The sequence below is a fragment of the Fundulus heteroclitus genome, chromosome 4 (genome assembly GCF_011125445.2).
Source record: "Fundulus heteroclitus isolate FHET01 chromosome 4, MU-UCD_Fhet_4.1, whole genome shotgun sequence".
Lineage (NCBI taxonomy): Eukaryota > Metazoa > Chordata > Actinopteri > Cyprinodontiformes > Fundulidae > Fundulus > Fundulus heteroclitus.
In genome coordinates this window covers 25,066,783-25,088,345 of record NC_046364.1, presented here as the reverse complement: position 1 = coordinate 25,088,345, position 21,563 = coordinate 25,066,783, and the positions used below count along the sequence as shown (strand labels likewise).

The 21,563-nt window shown below is 39.6% G+C and overlaps 1 protein-coding gene across 1 annotated transcript in view; it reads right to left on the bottom strand.

Moving 5' to 3' along the window:
• si:ch211-186j3.6 (neural-cadherin) overlaps positions 1-21,563 on the bottom strand; it is a 488,898-nt gene that overhangs the window by 341,902 nt on the left and 125,433 nt on the right. Inside the window, exons 3-4 of the mRNA XM_036135719.1 lie at positions 19,184-19,409; positions 9,651-9,855 (exon numbers count right to left, since the gene is read on the bottom strand). Of these exons, the coding sequence (XP_035991612.1) occupies positions 9,651-9,855; positions 19,184-19,409 (431 nt within the window). The remainder of the gene's footprint in view (positions 1-9,650; positions 9,856-19,183; positions 19,410-21,563) is intronic.

Below are 21,563 nucleotides of genomic sequence, written 5' to 3'. Positions count from 1 at the left end.
GTAATAAAACAAATGAATTGTCTTTAAAAGTGAAAGCTCTGTGAATCGACAGAATCAGTAGTTTTGCATGTTGCCTTATCTACATCTGGGACATCTGGTGGAGCAAAATAAATGCTGTCAGTGGATCATGAATTGTTGCCTATTGACAGATTTTCCCCAAAAAAAGAAAAAAAAAGAAAAAAAAAGACCTAAGATACGTCTTCAGTTTTCTACCCTCTGAATGCATCACTGGAGTAAGTTGACAGGTGTATGTTTGCCATTCTTCAGGAAGAAGCTGCTGCTGCACGCTCTCAGGTTTACAGTCAGCCACAATAACATAAACCCGTTTTCTACATCTCATTCTGTAAAGCCACAGGAGACACCGCTGGAGGAACGTAAGCGTGAGCGGGTGTTTGGTTAATGCTACGCTAAATTCATACAAGTATTACAGTTTTCAATCCCACGGGCACTTTTGAAAACTAAAGTCTTAGAGGTTGTCCTCAACAACCCTTGAACAAGTTATCAATACTAAAAAAAAGGACAAAAAACTGCTGCTTAGAAGAAGACAAGAAAGTTACTGCAGACTGGAAGAATTTCACTGAAGAATAAACAAGTTAGGTTCTGACTGTTTAAAAGCTGGGATTTTTTTTTTTTTTACATAAAAAAATTGTACGCAATATACCTGAGGAGTACCATTGTTCACATGCAATTCTACATATAATCGGTAGATTTGAGCATGACCTTGAAACTCTTCAGAAGAACGAAGAGTTTCTGTGGCAGCAAGGTCCCACTCATCAGTTGATCCCTGCTGATATGGGAACATTATAAATCCACCCATTCAGATTCTAGTCCTAGATCTGGTAGAAAAACCCAGATTCACTTCTCTGCGCGATAATATCCAGCTCATTCTGAGGGATCTTAAGGAGTACTATGACCATGAGGAAAATACATATATTATCTCTTACGCACATTCTGAGTGTGCCACGGGGTCTCATTCAACTTGGACATGGGAAAACTCTGAATGTGGAGTCAGAGGAAGTATCATGAAGCATCTTAACCAACTCCTTTCAGTGTGGTGGAGCAGCAGCTCCACTCTGACCTTCCCTGAATCCCATTGCTCTGCATGCCGTCTCTAAGACTCGCCCTGGTCCTCTTTTGAAGGAAGCTCATTTGTCTCCAAGACATCATTCTTCTAGTCATGATCTGAATCTCATTACCGTAAGTGAGTTTCTACAGGCAACAGGCAAGCAGGTTGGTCTGAATAAATCAACTGTCGGAGCAATTGAAAGAAAATGAAAGACATATAGGACTTTTGATATGTTTGATATCTCCCTGGATTTGCCTTAAGTCAGTACATGTCCAGCCCCATCTGAAGTTTGCCATAGAGCATATGAATGGAAGAATATCCTGTGGTCAGATGAAACCAAAAAAGACCTTTTTGGCACAAAGTCAACTTGTTGTGTTTGGAGGAAGAAGAATGCAGAGTTGCAATCCAAGAACACCATACCTTCAGTGAAGCATGGAGGTGGAAACATCATGCTTTGAGGCTGTTCTTCTACAACGGGGACAGGACGGCTGATCCATGTTAAGGAAAGAATGAACGACGCCATGTATGGTGAGATTTTAAGCCAAAATCTGCTTCCATCAGTGAAAGCATTGAAGATTGAACATGGCTGGATCTTCCAGCATGACAATGATTCCAAACACACCGCTTGGACAATGAAGGAGTGGCTCTAGGGCTAGGCGATATGGCCTAAAAATATAATCTCCTATTTTTTCACAATACATTCGATTTATGATTTTAATCACTTTTTTTTTCTTAAAAGAAAACAGTTGAAACAAGGAAATCATTCAAATTAACTTTGTTTTTATTTGACAAACAAAGAAAATTAACAAACCAAGATGAATTTCCATATTGGGCTTGAAGTGCAAACCTCAAAATAACCTCTTAAATCAAAATGAGTGTCCCTATTGTGAAGAATAGTGCAATAACTAGCCTTTTCACACAGCAGCTGCCTGTGCCTGGGAGACAGCGCTGAGGGAATAGAAAGTTCCTGCCCAGCTCTAGCAGTTGTCATGAGACAGTAACAGTAGTTACTAGATTTGTTTCTAGTTGCTTTTTTAAATAAAAGTTGCCAGAGGGGTCAGAAATGTCTCCAAATATGAGTCGCTAAGTAGGAAACACAGGACTGTCATCTCTAGTTTTGCTTTATGACGGAATGCAGCTCAGTGCCCAGTAGCTACCACTAGCTTCATACACTAGCCCGTTTTGCAGCGATACAGACACTAGCCGGAGGAGTGGCTTTTATTAAAAATTAAATGCATGCAGCAGACACCCTCTTCTTAGGGTAAAAAAGTTTACAAACCGTTTAGAGTATTATCACAATATATTTTCCTAAATATATATTTAACATTGCATGCTTTTACCAAACCAATTTCACCTTTCAGGACTGATATAGTTACATGGAGGACCAAGGGGTGCATTGGCAAAAAAAAAAAAAAAAATCCAAAAATTAAATTTTCCAAAAATTAAATCTTAAAAATTGCAAATTCGAATCAATCGATTTATCGCCCAGCCCTAAGAGGCTCCGTAAAAAGCATTTCAAGGTCCTGGAGTGGCAATAGCAAGTCTCCAGACCCCAACCACATAGAAAGTTTGTGGAGGGAGTTGAAGGTCCATGTTGCCTAGCGACAGCCCCAAAACATCACTGCTCTAGAGGAGATCTGCAGGGAGGAACAGGCCAAAATAGCAGCTACAGTGTAAGCAAACCTGGTGAAGACTTACAGGAAATGTTTGACCTCTGTCATTGCCAACAAAGGTTACACTACAAAGTATTCAGTTAGTGTTTGTTATTCACCAAATACTTAATTTACAAATAAATTCTTTGGAAATCCTACAATGTGATTTCCTGGATTTTTTTCTCTCGTGTGGTCTCATTGTTGAAGTGTACCTATGATGAAAATTACAGACCTCTCTCATCTTTCTAAGTAGGAGAACATGCACAATCAGTGGTTGACTAAATGCTTTTTTGCACCACTATCAATTCACTGCTAAACAATTTGTAGTACATATTTAGTAAGAATTAGAATTAAAATATAGGCTTGAAAATCCATCCACACAGGAGTACAAATCCAACCAAGGTTACATTTCAAACTGTGAAATGCTGAGTGAACATGCTGAAGACCCCGGTGTTTTATCTCAGGGGCTGGAGGCCTAATATAGCATATTCACTGCTTCGGTTCATGGTAGTAAATTAGGAAGATCCCTCACAGAAGCATTGCTTCTCATGAAATGTTAACAGGACAGAGCCTTTTCTCTAACTGGAACCTGAAAGAACAATTTAGCAGCAACATGTTTTGGAACATGTTTGGAAAGAGATTAATTGACTTTTAACTAAAAGTACAAAGAATTATGTTTAGTGTAAATCAAATAACCTATTGGGACCAACTCCTCAAATAAAAGTTTAATCATGATGGTGGAAGATTAATGCTTGGGGAGCTTGTATGCAAATGCTGAAGTGAAACATGAGGCTTTTAATACTCAGACCAATTCAGAGCAGGTGATGTAAACAGACTTCATCACAAAGCAATAAAAGACCTGACACCAGAATAGGGAAACAAGACAGAATCTATACAGTGAAATAATTTGTGAATGGAAACAGATGGCTTGAGTGGAAAATGAAGACAGTTGGTAATTGAGAAGTTATTAACAGGGGTGGTAAAAAAAAAGGTTTAACGCTATCGGGTTAACATTGCAAATTTCTCATAAGTGGTACTTAAAATCTTGTCAACAACCTGGTTGGCCTACCCAGACTTACTGACACTGATTATGTCCAGGGTGTGTAAAACAGGTGGGGATAAAATAAAGAGACCAATCACAATGAAGAGGGATGAAATACTGGCTACAAAGAAAGAAAAAAGACTGGTGAATGTATAAATTGACATAATCTGTTTCACTGTATTACAATCTACAGAGGTCACCTATAGGACATTTCAATCTTAGCCTTAAAAAAGAGAGATAAAACCATTAGGTCCAAACAGGGAAGGGATTATAAATTTCAAGATTTCTGACCCTATGATACATATTATTGAAAAACAATAACAATATGTATGTTCTGTACTCATGTAGGTTTAATAAATAACAACAAATTATTTTCAAAGAAAGGTGTTTTGATTAAAAAAGGTTTTCTATCACCTTTTTGTATGTGTGTGTGGGTGGGTGAGTGTATGTGAGCATATCTGTAAAAATAAGCGTGTTTCTCTTTAGTTAGTGTATGTGAGTGAGATTCACATATACCCACTCAAGAAGACAGCAAAAACTAAATATGACAAAAAAAAAAGATGACAAAAACTAAAGGTAACTGCTATTTGATGATAAACAGAGGTAGGAATTATATCAGCTTCATATTGAAAATCTTGACCCAATAGTGAATTTATCTCAATAAACCACTAAATCTCCTTCTTCTTCCTTTTCCTCTTTCAGCTCTTTCCTTTCTGGGGTGAACCACAGTGACACAAAACTCTCCATCTAACTCTATCTTCTGCATCTACCTCGATTACACCAACTACCATCATGTCCTCTTTCAATTCCATCCATAAATTTCCTCTTTGGTCTTCCTCTAGGCCTTCTGCCAAGCAGATCCACCCTCAACATCCTTCTACTGATGTGCTCACCATCCCTCCTCTGTAAATGTCCAAATTATTTCAGTCTGGCCTCTCTGGCATTAATCTCCAAAACATCTAGCATGAGCTGTCCCTCTGATGAACTCATTCTTGACCCTTTCAAACCTCTTCACTCCCAAAGAGAACCTCGGCATCTTCATCTCTACTACCTCTGGCTCTGCCTCCTGTCCCTTCCTCCGTGCCGTTGACTCTAAGTCATACAACATCACTGGTCTCTCATCTTGTAACCTCTCCTTTCATTCCTGCTAACACTGTTTTATCACACAACTGACACTTTCCTCCACCTGGTGCGACCTGCTTGGGCAAGATTGTTTCCCTTTTTTTTCACACTCACCATTGCTCTGGACCGTTGAGCCTAAGAACCTCTCATTCATACACATATATTCTGTCTTGTTACAGCTAACATTCATTCCTTCATTCCAAGCAAACTTCTGTCTTTCTAGATTCTCTCCTTTGACTGCCCTCACCACAGATCATATTGTAATCTGCAAATGTCTTAGTCCATGGAGATTCCTGTCTAATCTCATCTATCATCTATACCAGCCCATCACCACCGCGAACAAGAAGGGGCTCAGAGCTGATCAGTCCTACCTTCACCTTAAACTCATCTGCCACACCTACAGCACACCTCAATGCTGTCTTACAGCTTTCATACATGTCCTGCCCCCAATCTAACATACTTCTCTGCTGCTTCAGACTTCTTCATACAATGTAACAGCCAAGTTCTTGGCACCTTGCCATATGCTTTCTCTAGATCTACAAAAACACACTGCAGCTCTCTTTGACCCTCTCTGTGCTTCTCTATCAACATCCTCAAAGCAAATAGTGCATCTGTAGTACGTTTTCCTGGCATGAATCCATACTGATGCTCGCAAATGCTCACTTCTGACCTCAGTCTAACTTCTACTACTCCTTCTCATAACTTCAAGTGAACACTTGTATTCCTCTGTCATTGCCACAACTCTGAACATCTACCTTGTTCTTGAAAATTTGTGCCAGCACACTTCTCCAATCCTCAGGCGTCTTCTCGCTCTCTATGATCTTGTTGGATAGCCTAATCAAAAACTCTACTGTTGTCTCTACAACACATTTCCATACCTCCACAGGTTTATCATAAAGACCAACTGCCTTTCCACTGTTCATTTTTTCAGTGCCTTTATTGTTCTCTCTCATTTTCCTCATTCATCAGCTCTTCAAAGTACTCCATCCATCCTCCCATCAACCTTTGGCACACCTGTCAGTACATTTCCATCTCAATCCTTAATCATTTTCTTCTACTAAACATCCTTCCCATCGCTGTCTCGCTGCCTGGCCAACCTGTATAAATCCTTCTCTCCGCCCTTATTATCCAACTTATCATGCAAAATATTGTATGCCGTTTGTATGGCTTGAGCTACTGCTACCCACATTGTGTGCTGCATCTTTCTGTACTCCTCACAACTGTCTTTAGATCTCACAGTATCTTCTTAACTATTTTCTTTTCACTGAACACATTCCTGTACTTCCTCATTCCAACACTAAGTTTTCTTATAAACTATTCCTCCAAAAGAAATACCAAGTACTCTGACCTGTCTCCCTGATAGCATTAGCTGTAGTTGTTCAGTCTTCTGGAAGCACCTCCTGGCCTCCCAGAGTCTGGCTCAACTTTTCCCTGAAAGCTACACAACTTTCTTTCTTTTTTCAGCTTCCACCAATTTTTTCTCTGCTCTACCTTCGTCCAGAGTAACTCTACACACCACCATCCTGTGCTGTCTGCAAACATTTGCACCAATCACTACCTTACAGCCACTGAGTTCCTTCAAGTTACAGTATATCATCTACACAAGATGTAATATACCTGTGTGCTCCTACCTTCACTCTTTTAAGTCACCCTGTTTTCACTACAGCCATAACCAATACATCTTTGCAAAGTCTGCCACCGTCTATCCTTCTGCATTCTGGTTCTGCATACCAAAGCTGCAGAACCAGAATGCTGAAAGTGACTTGTAAATCACTTCTATGTTCCTTGCTCCAACATCTCCATGGAAATCTACTCCAATCACAACTCTTTCATCTCTGGGAATATCCTACATAAATGAAACTAACTCACTACTGAATATTCCTTCTCCTCTAACTCACACCCCTTGTGGGGAATAACCACTAACCACATTGAACATCACACCTTCAAGTACTAGCTTCTCACTCACCACCCTATCTGACACTTTTTTTACCTGCAGAATATTACTTATAAACTCTGTCTTCAAGATCACTGCTACACTATTTCTATTCCCATCCACAACATGGTAGAACAGTTTGAAACTTACCCCAAGCTTCTAGCTTTGATACCTTTCCACTTGGTCTGATGAACACACAGTACTATTACTACTGTCTAGTACTACTGTCTACTTTCACCCTCTGCTTCCTGTCAGTCATAGTTCCAACAATCGGAGTCCTTGCTCTCAGTCTGAGACTTTCCTTTCCTCTTCTCTCTATGCCAACAGACATATTGTCCTCCTCTTCTTCTTCTTTGCTAACCTGGGCCTCAACCAATCCAGCATGAGGATCATATTATTGACTCGCATGGTAAATTTTCAAAAGCTTTGTGGTGGATGCCCTTCCTGATGCGACCCTCTGCATTTATCCAGGCTTGGGACCGGCCCAAAGTAGGACACTATGGCCCCCTTTGACGCTGCATTTCATAAACCAATAATTCTGCTTGATAGAACAGGTCAATTGGCACCATACAGTCACTGAGCTGACCATAAACTCTATAGGGCAAAGACTGGGGCAATCCATCTGACGGCTGAAAATTCATGCAAATTGGGTCATGCACAAATTAAAGTGAAGTCATGATCAATTGGTTACAGCTACTGTAGCGATAAGCTGTTCTACAACCTACCCAAAATGCCTCAGGCACACTTAGTTTTTCACATGTTGCTTTTGCCTTTCATGCAACACAGAATCGTTGGGTTTGATTCCACAAGTTCTTCTACAATTCTGGCCACATGTTTACTCAACTTCTCAATGTCTTCTATCAAGACCAAGAAAACCTCCATAAGCTTCATGGCCACCTGTAGCTACTGGTGGTTCCAGAAAAATAGATACCAAAACCCAACGCTGAGAACTTCATTATGTCAGATGTAGCTTTATCGCAATGCTTTCAAATTGTTTCATGCCAGACAAACTTGGCCTTTTTTAAAAAAAAAGGCTACTGGTATATTCTGCCATTAAATTTTGAAACAAATGGTGCATTAACCCTTGTAGACTATTGTCCAAAATCTGCATTAATCTAGCACACACCTAAGGTGCCTTACATATACAGACTAAGCCTGTAGACATGTGTTCAGCACAAAGTAAATATGATGTCAGAAGCACTTTATCTGTCACATCAAAAACCTTCTATGTTAGCACATAGTGACAATAAAGATTGTTGATCTAATGTACAGCATTGTGCCAAATTATGTTTAAATATATAATTTGCATTCTAAATACATTTTTTTCTGGTGTGTACTATCTCCAAGTTTACAATCTTCTCTTAATTTATAATCTTTGTTTCACAGGAAAACATATCATTATTTCTATAAATAATACTGTACAATTCAAACAGTAATGGGTTAGTATACAGAATTGTATAAGCTTGTTAATAGGATTCATGTTCTAGTAATACATTTGTGTTATTGAGACAAGTTTTTCCAATGCCAAAAAAAAAAACAATCAAGCAGAGCTGTTTTAAGAGAAAAACCCAAGGATGCAAAAGGGGTGGGATGTTATAAAACAAAAACACTTAAGCAAAAAAAGAGAGAGCACACACTCTCTACCCAAGGTTTCGTTGTGTCTTTACCTGTCTTGTCATTTATCACCTCTGACTTCATTTCTCCTTTCCCTAATCTAACATTTTTGCTCTTCCACTCTGTCTCCACATACGCGTCCCAATCTCTGTTGGCCACGGAGTCCAAGAGTGGAGCAGCTGAGGACAGATCGGTTCAGCAGGACATGTTTTAGCCCGAGGCCAGAGTAATGATGGAAACCAGACCAGATGCCTCAACGCCTGCAGCAATCAGCCTCTGTTGTGCCTTATACCCTGACAACATGAGGAAGTCATCGGGAGTCCCACAGCTGTCATTCCCAGTCAGACAAATCTTTTAGGGCTTCACTGACAAAACGGTTTATACTTTTTTTTAAAGTGGACACATGCAGTTATCTCCGAAGTTTTACAATGAATGTTACACCTGGGAGATGTAAGGTTCTACTTTTATTTCCTTACATGTTATAAAAGACAAAAAACTTCAAACCCAATTTGCACGGATTACTGCTGCTTCTTTCTACTGAAATACCAAAATTCTACATCACTGAAAGGTGATCTTATCAAAGGAAAGTTTTCATTTTGATCTTTTGTAAAGAAATGTCAAACTCTGAAATGGTATACCAGCAAACATGAACTGACATCCTCCACTTCTCTTGGTCAGATACAATTATATTCAGCTTCCTGTTTTTTTTTTCCTGCTGCATTTGCTTGTTTTTTTGTGTCCTGTCTGGCAATGTAGCAATAAGAATTGTTGTCTTAATGCCAAAGAGAGTCCAACAGATTTTATTTTCACAAGTGGAGCCTTACTGCTTTCGCCATAGTGCTCCGCTTGATTTATATATGCATAAAGCTTTGTTAAATGTTATGCTAGTCCCGGCATTTGCTCATATTTTACTGTAAACTCAGATTTAGTTCTTTGAGCAGCCAGCACACAAAAGCTCACTCTCTCAGAATAGAACGCTTAAGGAAGAACTCTCTGATCCAGCAGATCACAGAAAGCAGCATTGCTGCAGAAACCTTAAAATAATTTATCCATTAGCTGCCAACCCATCAGGATACAAAGATATGTCGCACTCAGATCCCAGTATTACACACAAACATTTAACACAGTCTTCCAGTGTGAAAAAGTGGCACCCTAAAGACCAACTAGTCGTGGCATTTAACAGTGGGAGCGTGACTTTGAATTCACATAAAACAGACAAACCTCTGTTGCACTGCTCATGCTGTTCTGGCCCTCGCTGGCCCGCACCAGCAGCAAGTGACGATGTTGGTCGGTCTCGTAATCGATGGTGCGGGTCAGGCTGATTTCACCCGTCTCTGCCGAGATCGAGAAGAGACTGCTGGGATTGATGACAAGGCTGTAGCTGATTGGTTTCTTTTGGAAGGACACAGCAGGTGTCACCAAGAACCTGGGGAAACAGAGGGGAAAAGAGCGCTGGTCAGCTACTCCTGCAATGAGCTTTCTGCAGTGTAGAACACCGACCAAGATTTCAATAAACACTCACATTTTGCTCAGGAAATACTTATCAAAACTATAAGTAGATTTCCTGGGTGAGGAACCTTAGGAGTTTCTATCGAAGTACTAAGTAGGTCTAAGAGATTTGGAACTTATAACCCTCTGACATGATCAGACGTTCAGCAACACGTTGACATACAATGCTGCTTATCTCAGTTTATGCTAAAGATATGGACCGAGTGGACTTTAGAGATGATCAACTCTGTATAGGAAATTTTCTGTAGAAGCTGGGACTCTAAACTATCTGGTTAACATAACTATTTGCTATGTCCAACTGTACAAGATTGGCATTTATACAGCGGGTCTGCCATGAGCTAAGCTTTTGGGGACGTTGTGGATGAAGTTGTATTTTGCCTTTTTGCTCAACTGTTTCAAATGAGATATGATGAAAGGTGTTCTGCAAAAGCAAAACATTGGTACACCTTTTTTAATGATTTTTTTTTTTTTTTTTTTTGCGTGTTTTGGCGCTAAGTCACTTCTTTCCAAGCTATCAAGCATATTGTTTTCTTAGAGGCCGCTCTGTTTTTTTGGCCAGGCCCAAACTCTCCATCTCTGGACATGTCTTTTCACATGTAGATTTTCTCGATCAATACTCAGGTGTAGACATTCCTGTCTGCACCTGAGTTCTAAACTTCAAAATTGGTATATTGTGTTTAAGTGAAAATATTTTTTTAAACATAAACTCCAGTGACCTGGCTGTATAAGTGCGCTCACCATTAAACTGATGTGTTGATGTGTTAGATATGAAACAAAACTCATTGACGGACTGTGGAACAGTGGAAAGAGTGGTCATCCTGCAGTCTGAAAGTTGTGGGTTTGATTCCAGCCTCTTCCTAATATGTCGCTGTGCCCCTGGGCCAGGCACTTGACTCCAAGTTGAATGAGAGCATGTTTGTGACTGTGATTGGGTGAATGTAGATCTGGTGTAAAGCGCTTTAAGTGTTCGGTATGGCCATAAAATGGCTGTATAAATTCTGCTAATTTACCATTAACCAAAGATCAAAACAATCTCACTGTACAAAGGTATTAGTCAGGAGATTGGTGCATAACTATAACTGCAGAACACATGAGACCAAGACTGCATATGGCAGCAGCAACACTGAAGGACCAGCAGCAATTTCCATCTGCTACAGATTATTGTGTTCTACCACAGTCTGCTGGACTCCATGTACACTTAGACTGGGGCTGCCAGAAAAAATTCTTTCTTCCAAAGAAAACTGCCAGGCCGGACTGAAAACATCCAAAACCATGTGTACGAATATGTGTAGGCCTAAGGAACGTAGGGAATGTTTTATCCTCAAATTAGCAGTATAAGAAGCAGGTGACAGGGTCATATAGGACTAAGTCTCCTGAATGCATCTGGGGAATGAAAGCTGGCCCCTGTCGCCTGATCCAACAGACAATGCCACAGTAATGTAGCTAAAATTGTGGATGAAGTTAACGCTGGTTCTGATAGTGGGTGTCAGAATAAACAGTGCATCACAGCTTCTTGTGTATAAGGCTAACCAACCACGTACAAGGGTGCCCATGCTTACTGATGTTAACAACTACAGTAGTGTCTGGAATGAGCACGGCTGTAGTATCGAGAAAATAAATAAATAAATAATGGTGGTCAGAGCAAGGCACTTGCTTCCTGGGAAGGCTGCAAGCTCCCCAGTTTGAATCCCACAGACTGCCACACTGGGTCCAAGACCCTTAGTCCCAGCATGCTCCTCGGTGCTGTAGAGTGGCAGCCCACTGCTCCGTAAGCGAAGGGTTAAATGTAGAGGACACATTTTATCGGAATGAACAAACTTGCAATTTTTAATAAAAATGACTATTTTTATCATTAAACTGTATCATGGACAAAGGAAAGACGGTAGCCTGCTTTAACGAAGCACACTTTCTTTCACAGCCCATGGATGGAGCATATGCATGTATGGAAATAGGGCAAGATTGTGTGGACAATGTAATGCCCATCTCTGGTGATAAAACTTGATTCTTCCATGAGGAAGCTGGAGGAAGCCATGGTTGCAAACCTTCTACAGCCTCAATATTACATGAAAGCTGTGGCCTCTTACAGCTGGATAATGTGCTTTGCCACGAAGCAAAAATGGTTCTGGAATGTTTTCAGCAGCACATTAACAAGTTTGAAGTGAGTTGCTACTGAAATTTGCTTGATCTCAATCCAGTAAAACGTAATCTAAGGTTCAAAACCAGTACCTAGTAACCAAATGGCATTCCCTTCCCCATCCTGGAGTGTATGTAAAGAGTCACAGCAAGTCAAATGACTTCATGTTTCCTTATTTTCTCTGTCGGTCTGATGCAGAATGTGTCTGAGAGGTTGTTAGACTTTACAAAGTCTAACTACTTCCTACTTAAAATCAGGGTTTCCAAACTTTTCTTTTTCTATTACCTATAAAGCTAACAGAGATAACTCAACAATACCAGAGGCCCTTTAAAAAGCCAGCTTTACCAATTAACACTTTTAAAACCCAGGTCAGGTTGCTTTGCATGATTTTTGTACTGCTGTGAAATCTGTGATAATGAACTACTCTGGACACAAGAACCTTTTAATGAACAATTACCCATGCCTGCTGAGCTGCTAGCAACCGAGGATTCCTAAATCCCCTTGGGATATCTTTCATGGATCCTAACTTTTGAAGATATTTGATTTGATTTAGCAGAACTGAAACTGAAAAAAACTCAGTGAACCGAAAGGCCCTATGACTAGTTTGTTTTTCTTTTTTTTTGCAGGTTCTTTCATGCAATAAACAATATTTGTTTGTTACTGTTGTTGACAACTTAAATACAATAGCAGGTCAATAGCATTCCAGTATAATACTGGGCTCCATCAGAATATAGACTCTGAAAGTAAATCATCATTTTCAATAAGGGAAATTAGTTAAATGGTTACAAACACATCTGCGGAGCGTTCCGGACACACAAGCCTGATCCATGAATGCACCACCTAGAAACATGTCTGTTCAGATTCTCAGTTATTCGGGTCATCACAACAGCCAACAGGCTTAAATCTGAGATATCCGGACTTTGGTTTAGTTCTTTCTGAAAACATTTTCGACACATTTCCAGGAGTCTTTGTCAGTTCTGGTGGCTCACATTGAGCAATTGTTGGAGCTGTTGGAGCGCTGCTGTTTGGAAGGCGCATCCTGGACATCATTGTCGTTAAAAGAGTGCCCTTTGTTCTTTAGGTGCAAGTGGACTGCTGGATCTTGCCCGGAGCTACCGGTCCTCCTGTGCTGTGCTATGGGTTTATTTAGCTGTTGTTTAGTTTTTCCGATTTCTGAGCAGTCCTCACTGCATTGGACCGCATACTCAACGCTGCTCAGCTGTGGTTTGGGTGTTGTGTCTTTGCGATGAACCACTTTTTGTCTGAGAGTGTTATCAGGTTTGAGATTTACTGGTATGTTGTGTTTGGAGAAAATTCTCCTGAGTTTCTCAGAAACTCCTGACACATACAGAATAACAGTGTCTCTGTTCTCTCTTCTGTGTTCGATGCTGTGTTGTTTTTTTTCGGCCAGCTTTGTTGGCTGATTTGACAAAGACCAATTTTTTTTTTAGAAACCTGCAGGATCTGCTGGGCTCATGTGTCTGGTGTAGCCCATGCTTCTAGGAGTCTGGGTCTGTTGTAGCAGCAGAGGTGAGACCAACACACGGTTAAGGAAAAGTTCAGTCACTTCAAGAGAGAATATGTTCACACTACAGGTCATACTGGTTCATTCCAATTTTTTTTGTTTGCATGCTTGTCCATGTTATGTTTTAAATGTTGACCGCCATCAGACTCCAGTGTGAACAGCCCACATGTGCAAACGAAGATGTGATGTTGCTCGCTGTGTTTATGCTCGTAAATCTGGCTGCCACACATCAGCCTGTTGGTATAATTTCTGAATCAAAGCTGACATAATTATAACTTTCCCAATTAGTGGTGCCTGTTGTAATGTTTGTAAAAAAATGTTGTGGCTAGACTTTTACTTTGGAACTGAATGAGACTACTAACAAGAAGCAGCATGAACATGTGATTAGCTTGGTGCACATGCAAGTAGCGTTGCTCTGCACTGTTAACGATTATGAGATTACAGATACTGGAGCTGCAGAAAGCAGTTACTGGGAAACAACAGATAACTCATGGACGCCGATGACGTCCCAGATGTGGCATATATAAATAAATGGACATGTGGATAAAACCTGGAGCCATGCTATTTCACAGTCTAATAATAACACGTATCCCAAAGACGACATGGGAGGGGTAGACCACTCCTGCAAGGGCGTGTCCTTGCTGATCTACATAAACTCATGTAAACTGTGAGTTTGACTCTCTCACTTCCTGATCTTACCCTTTCCTGCATTGTGTTTATGTATGACAGTCCAGTACTGAAGCTGTATCATTCCTCTGGCTTGTTAGATTAAATATGTATCACTTAAGAAGTAAACAATAAAAGAAGAGCTGGGAGGGCTCTTTACCCTGATTTAACTGAATGTGGTTAAATCTTTACAGCAGTTATGAAACTTGTCACTCCAAAAAAGAGTGAAAGACGCAATTTTAAATAGCACAACATTATGCTTGTTTTGTCATTGTTTAAATCTGACCTAGCTTCCTGCTTCTTTTGCCGGAACATTGTGAGTCTGTCAGAGGTAGGGGAGTAAAAGTCGGATGGAAAGTGAAAGTTTTGCTGAGATTGAGTTTGTTTTGAAAAACATCATATACATTTCTGATTTAATGCCACATATGAAAGCAGCCTCTGTCTGAATTGAAAAGATAAAAGAAAACCTGATTTGCGCTATTAAGACCATTCAAAAACAATCGGTTTGAGAGTGTAACACTGGTTTTCATCACATCTCCAATGCCTTGTTTTTTTTTTCTTTACTAACTTACAACAAAGAATACTTGGTTTTTAAGATACAGCTGTGATATTACCCATTTACCCCATTTGTCTTCTTGTAAAAGCTCTCCTGAGGTGAGAAAAAGCAGAGTTTGAAAGATTTGAAAAGATGCCTGTGCTGATTATTTGTAGATGTTGAGATGGTTCACTTCTGTTTTCTTATATTTGATCATCAAAAGATCCCCTTCCACATTAAGGCTGCAACACGTCTGTAATTAGGAAAGCTGCTTATTCTCCACAGAACTGATTGGGACCCACTGCCAAAACAATGCACAGGTGGTTCTTTTTCCAACAACATATTGTCATCATTTTATTGCTAGATGTAAGAGTTTGCATTCATTTAAAACTAGAGTCTGCAAATTTTCCGTAAATTTCCCAAAGACCCTTTTTGAATAACTGGAATACCTCGCTCTTCCACCCTTCAGGGAGATGGTGTCTCAGAAATCTCCCAAATCCCCTCTGGTCTCATTTCTTTCTACTGAGTCATTCCTCTTCTTCTAATAAACATGATTGTGGTTCACTTCTTGTGACTCTCAGCCATGTTCCACGTCTATGGTGAGAGCAGCAGAGCTACAATGAATGGCTAACTGCTAAGCTAACTGCTAACCTAGCCGCTAAGCTAACCTAATACATAAAGACATGCATGCGCAGCTAGCAAGCAAAAACTCAGAAGGAACAAGCATGGACCCTGGTGTTATGTGAGCACGTCAGAATGATTAGCATGTGGGACAACCAATGGATATGGTGATACCCCTTTTGAGGGATTGAGGGACAGAGGGGGGGTCAGTGTATAAGTGACGTGCAGTCAGGGGAGGCAAGTGAGGACAGGCCTCACTTGTCTTAATAGAAAGAAGGAAAATATATAATAATGATAACATAATATAAATTGTGATTCACTCAGTCTTTTGTAATAAAAGTAATTTTTTTATCTAATCTCCTAATTTTTTATCATATTCTCTTTAAAATCGCAGACTTTTCGCTATTTGTCATGTAAATCCTTGGTGGCGCTTGATAGCTAAGCCGGTGAGGCCGCAGTGAGCTTGGCCTCCCCTGGGATTGCGCAATCCCATGTTAACTGTGCTGGCTTCCATTCTGTGAATGCATCCTCCTGTCTCTAGATCATAAATTCTATTGTTCAAACAGTTATGAACTGATTTTCCACAATTTAATATATGTGGATTGCAAATTGTGTTTTGTTCATCAAACTGTGTGCAGATAACACGTTTTCGTGCTGCTGGGTGATCAGAAACGGTAAAGAGCTGGTTGTAGGTGAGGCCGGCAGTTCCTTGGCCTCTAGACAGAGGGCGCTCAAGGAGCACCGCTCCTGATCCCAAAACTGTAGAGTGACAGCAAGTTATGGATGTATTATTAGCGAGTTATGCTAAACAAGTAAAGCACTAAAAAGACTCTAAACATACAGCCGGAACAGGACTGATCAAGGAAGGCTTTCCTCCCTGGCAGTGAGCTCCACTGATACTGAGAGACTTTTAAAACTGAAGAAGATAAAAAGAACTTTTATTGGAAAGTGGACAATATTTTTGTTCCGAAAGAGCACCGCATGGATATCATTTATAAGTAGAAGTAAGACCGCGATAATTATTCAGGTTTTGTTTTTGTAATGCAATGGGTGTAATGTGGGTTACATTTTTAGAATGTGTTACAAACGCAGAAATCCATCATAACTCATAAACTGTTACCAATCAAATGACAAATAATGTATTTATTTTTTATTTTTTCATCAAAGAATCAATATTTTTCCATGTCTCTTGGTGAATTTATTTGGCTCAATCAGTCTCCTTCAGCACTCTGCAATGAGTTTACTCTGTAGAGTGTATATATTTGTAAATCTGACTCTGATGATGTTGGTGCCTCACCAGCTATGAACCCTACCACACGTCACTGCAGTATTTAACGTCTATGGGTGAGAGCAGCAACAAAGCTTTGACAAATCCATGCCCTTTGAACCGAGCGGCAGAGATTGGTTATAGTTTTTAAAGGCCTTGCACAGAGTACATAATGAATACATAATGCATTTACTACTTTCAGGATGGAAGGACGGTTTTACCCAGTATAACAAAAAGTGTTTCTGAACAGGATTACGAACTATAGCTTTAACCTTGCAAATAATAAAATAATAAAATATCCAAGGAATTGTAATTCCTAGCCAGCAGTGTTCAACCAGTTTTCAGTGTTCAAATAGGAAAATCAAGGACTCTGTTCAAACCAGGCTGATGTCAGTTAGACAAGCTAAAATTTCAGCCATAACTCCCCAAAAAATGTTCAGCATGGCAAAAATAAAATACACACACGAAAGCTGCAGATGACACAAAGGGCTCTCTAAAAAATGCTGTGTAGCTGTGGGAAGGAGCACAATGAGGAGACACTTAAAATGGGCTACAAGGTTGAGTCGGCAGAAGAAAGCTGTTGCGTACAATGCCAAACAGCACAGAAAAACTCCACACTTGTGGAAGTTATTTGGAGTTATGAGAGCAAACTTGAACTTCATGGCAAAAACCATCAACACTGCATATAGAAAGGAGTCAACAAGGCCGTTGTTGAAAACGTCACCCTTGCCACTGTGAAGCACAGCGGGGATCGCTGATGGTTGGACATTAAGACATTAAACCTGTTCCAAATCAATGTGGACTTCAGAAGAGTGAGGCTCTCCCCAACATGATCTGACCTCAATCTTCTTAACAATTCTCCGTGATCTGGTTGGTCAGATTATTATTATTATTATTATTATTATTATTATTATTATTATTATTATTATTATTATTATTATTATTATTATTATTGCTTGTTCCTATGAGATGGTGTTCTGGTTGGTGATGTTACAACCAGTGGGCCTTTTCACAACAGATGCTAAAAACCTTAACAGCACGACGTGATGCTGATGTTTCAAATAAACGTTTGGTGTTCCTGGTTTAAGGCTAGCCCACTTTAACACTTAATACTGGAAGTATTTAGTGTCATGGCAGATGCTAAAGCATGAAAATGACGTTGAAATGATGGTGAATAACAGCCCCGTGCTTGGTTAATAGCTGCTAGTATTACATCCCAGCCAAACAAAATCGTAGGAGCCAAGAATGTCGAATAAGTATTAAAAGCAAACAGTGTAAATATAGCAGACTGACATTAAACCAAGTAAAATAAACCCTGAAAAGATGACACTGGCAATAGAGAACAATTTAAATTGCTTTCAAGTTGAAACAAATGTTATTTGAATTCCTTTAAGACTTAAAGTGACACCCATTTATTACTGTGTGCCCAACTCTTGAGTTTAATGACGGAAGCCAATAAAACCATTCACAGAGCATTAATGTTTGTATTAGTCATCTATATGTCTGCCTTTACGACGGGAGTATTAAATTGAATAAGAATAATCCCTTCTCCGTCTGCTGATCCAAACAAGGCTGCTGTGCAAACTGAAAAAAATAAAAATAAAATCTCCATAAGCCTCATCACCAGTGGTTTGTTTACTGAGCCCATGTCTGTCACATCTGTTTGTGTTAGATTAAGGCTCTTTCATGGCTGCTGGAGAAAATCTGCTGCCATTTTAGGGCATCTGTGTCCAAGCAGGTGTCCTGGATTACATGTGACCCCGGCACCGATAGAACCGTATGTCATGTCATGTTTCAGGGGAGTAGGGGAAGCTCTTAATTTGCCCTTTTTGATGTAGTTCTGCTTTTCTTTACTTTTTTGCACATTTTAAACACAACAGATTTTGCTTCAAGACTGTGTTGATGCATTGTGCAAAAACAGGCCTGATTTTATGACGGCTCAAAAGGTTTAAGACTGTCAAGACTGTAAATATTTAAATTTCTCATAGCAGTTTCTTAAGATTAAACAATGGTGTGCATCTTTGCTGAAAACCCAGTAGGCTCTTTAAAACGTGAAATATATATGTTTTCCTCCAATTATCAATATCTTTTTTTTTTAAAAAGACAATAAAAGTGTATTTGAACACGTTTGATCAGCCATCAATGTGCTGAAAAGCACAGTATTGTGAGGCGGAATGGGGAATGAGAATTGGACGGAGTCCGTCAAAGCATGTTAACGAGTTAGAATGGCCCAGTCAAAGTCCAGCCACGAATGCAGTTGAGAAACTGTGGGGGAACGTAACTTACTGTGTCTAGTCTAAGCTGTGCTGAACGGAGCAGTTTGGCAAAACCTTCACAGCAGATGTGCAAAACTGGTTGATAAATACCCAAAAAGACTGGAAGTAGTGACTCTAATCAATTAAATTAAAGTTTGAGACAAATTGTGACTAAATGTAAAGGTTAGATTGGTATAAGTACTGCGTTTTTTTAATAAGTCAGTGCTGGTGTGGGAACTTACGGTTGTCCTTCGGGGGTGTTTTCCGGTATAGCGATAGTGTAGGAAGCATTAGTAAACTGTGGTGGCCGGGCTCCAGCCACCACGGATATGATGGCAGGGGCGCTGCGGCTGCCCAGCCCATCAGCAGCCACCACCGTCAGCAGGTACTCTCTGTCACGCTGCAGAGGAAGGCCCGTCGTTCGTATCTGGCCATTCTTCCGGTCCACTTCAAACCGACCGTCGCCACCTGTTGGACCACACATTGAACAGAACGGAAGAGACATTCGTTGAAAAGAGAAATCCCAGAGCTGAGCCAACATCATGGACTGCTCTACAAAGCCATTCCTCATGCACAGGTGGACCCTATAGGCGACAGGCGGTTACATGTTGCCTCCACTTTGATGCAACAGGGCCTGTATATGAACCTTGTTTCAGAATGACCTTAAATGCTAAATGATTTGATAAAGTGTTGCACCCCCACAGTGTTCTCACAAAGGACCATTTTGTTGCTGAACCACATCCTCTGACTCAGTGACAGCTCACAGGTCCTTCTGTCATTTTGGACTTCTGGACAGTTTGAGAACGCGCCGACATACGGTGGACTTTAAGACGGTATTAGTGAGCAGGGCTGCCAACTCTCACCCATTCAACAGGAGACTCGCAGTCCATTTGCACATAATGCCAGAGCCATTACGTCGCACGGTGAAAAACAAATCCACAACAGATAACGCTGATAAGCGAGAGAGGAACTGACAAATCTTGTCTAACATTTTTGGTAATATAGATATATAATAATAATTTTAACAACACTGAGAAATACACAGAAAATATGCAGTTAAACTCAAAACTGCTCCCAGCCCTGGTAGATTTAGATAAAAAAATAGAATTATTCCACAAATAAGTTTGTTTCTGATAGGAAGTGGGGACAGGCATCCACCATATATAATAAATACTTTTATAAACAATATAGAAGTATTGGTTTTGGGACAATAACATTGTCCTGTTTTTATTTACATTTTATCAAAAATGACAAGTAGAAAATTTCCATGTTATACAATATAATTATTATATTATATTACAACATAATTATTATATCATTATCAATAATCAATGGAAAACCATTGGCTGTATGTCACTCAAAGCTTTCTAATAACTGCTGATCAGCTTTTTGTCCGTTTTCACAGATATTTCTGACAATTATTTCCGGCTCCCTTCACAAAGGGCTCTGATTGGGTGAAAACGTTCCACCCAGAACAAACCTATTAAAACTAAATCAGAATCTATTTGGCATTAAGACATCAATTCTTATTGCCACATTGCTAGACAGGACACTGAAAAAAAAAAAAAAAAAAAAAACTAAATCTGAATAATTTTTGGCTCACCTGTAAATATGCAGTATAGATGTTTTTACACAACAGTCTCGTCTCTGCTTGTCATTTCAGACTTATTCAGCTGTCTTTTTCCAGATTAAACAGGATTAAACTGATTGTAGCTTTGTTCACACTGTTCTCTAGTGATTTTCACATTATTTCTGAGAAATGTGGATTTCTTCCAAACTCAGACATCAATTAGGAAAAAAAGGCAACATGTATCTTATGTGATAAACCGATTTAAAATACATGACACGAACATCTTGTATAGGGTGGATCATTGTGTGCTATGAATTTCAACAAACATGGTTCCACTGTTTGTCGACTTCGAGCCACATGTTTGAAAAGGGGCTACACAAAGCCCCTGTAGGAGGTGTGATTAGACACACACCTGAATAAAACTTTAATTCTACTGACGATAGTCAGACACAAACAAGAGCATCTCTCTTATCCTCATTCAGTCTCAGTTCTTTACAATTTGTCATCCTCAAAAAGAAAATGGCAGCATTGTTTCTAAAGGAGATATATATTCATCCATCCATCAATTTTCCACCACGCTTATCCCTGTTGGGGCCGCGAGGGGTGCTGGTGCCTATCTCCAGCTGTCATATATATATATATATATATATATATATATATATATATATATATATATATATATATATATATATATATATAATATTATGTAGTCACTTAAGACCAATTAAATTAACAACAAAAGGTCAGCCCGCTAGTGTTGGGCAATATGGATTATATGATAACATATTGTGGTACTATTGTGATAACGATCAAAAAGGATGATAAAAGGCTATTTGTAGCATCTTGCAGCATTCCAGGTAACTGTATGGCTGCATGCCCATGCCCAATAAACACACATACTGTCCTTAAAAAACATATTTGATAGTGTAACATTTAACACATTGAAACAAAATTATAAATATGTTTCATCAGGACACTAGTTACATAAAGAAGTGTGATTTCTATCACCAAACTACTCAAAGTAACTGCGTTTAATTTGACTTTTTGAATTT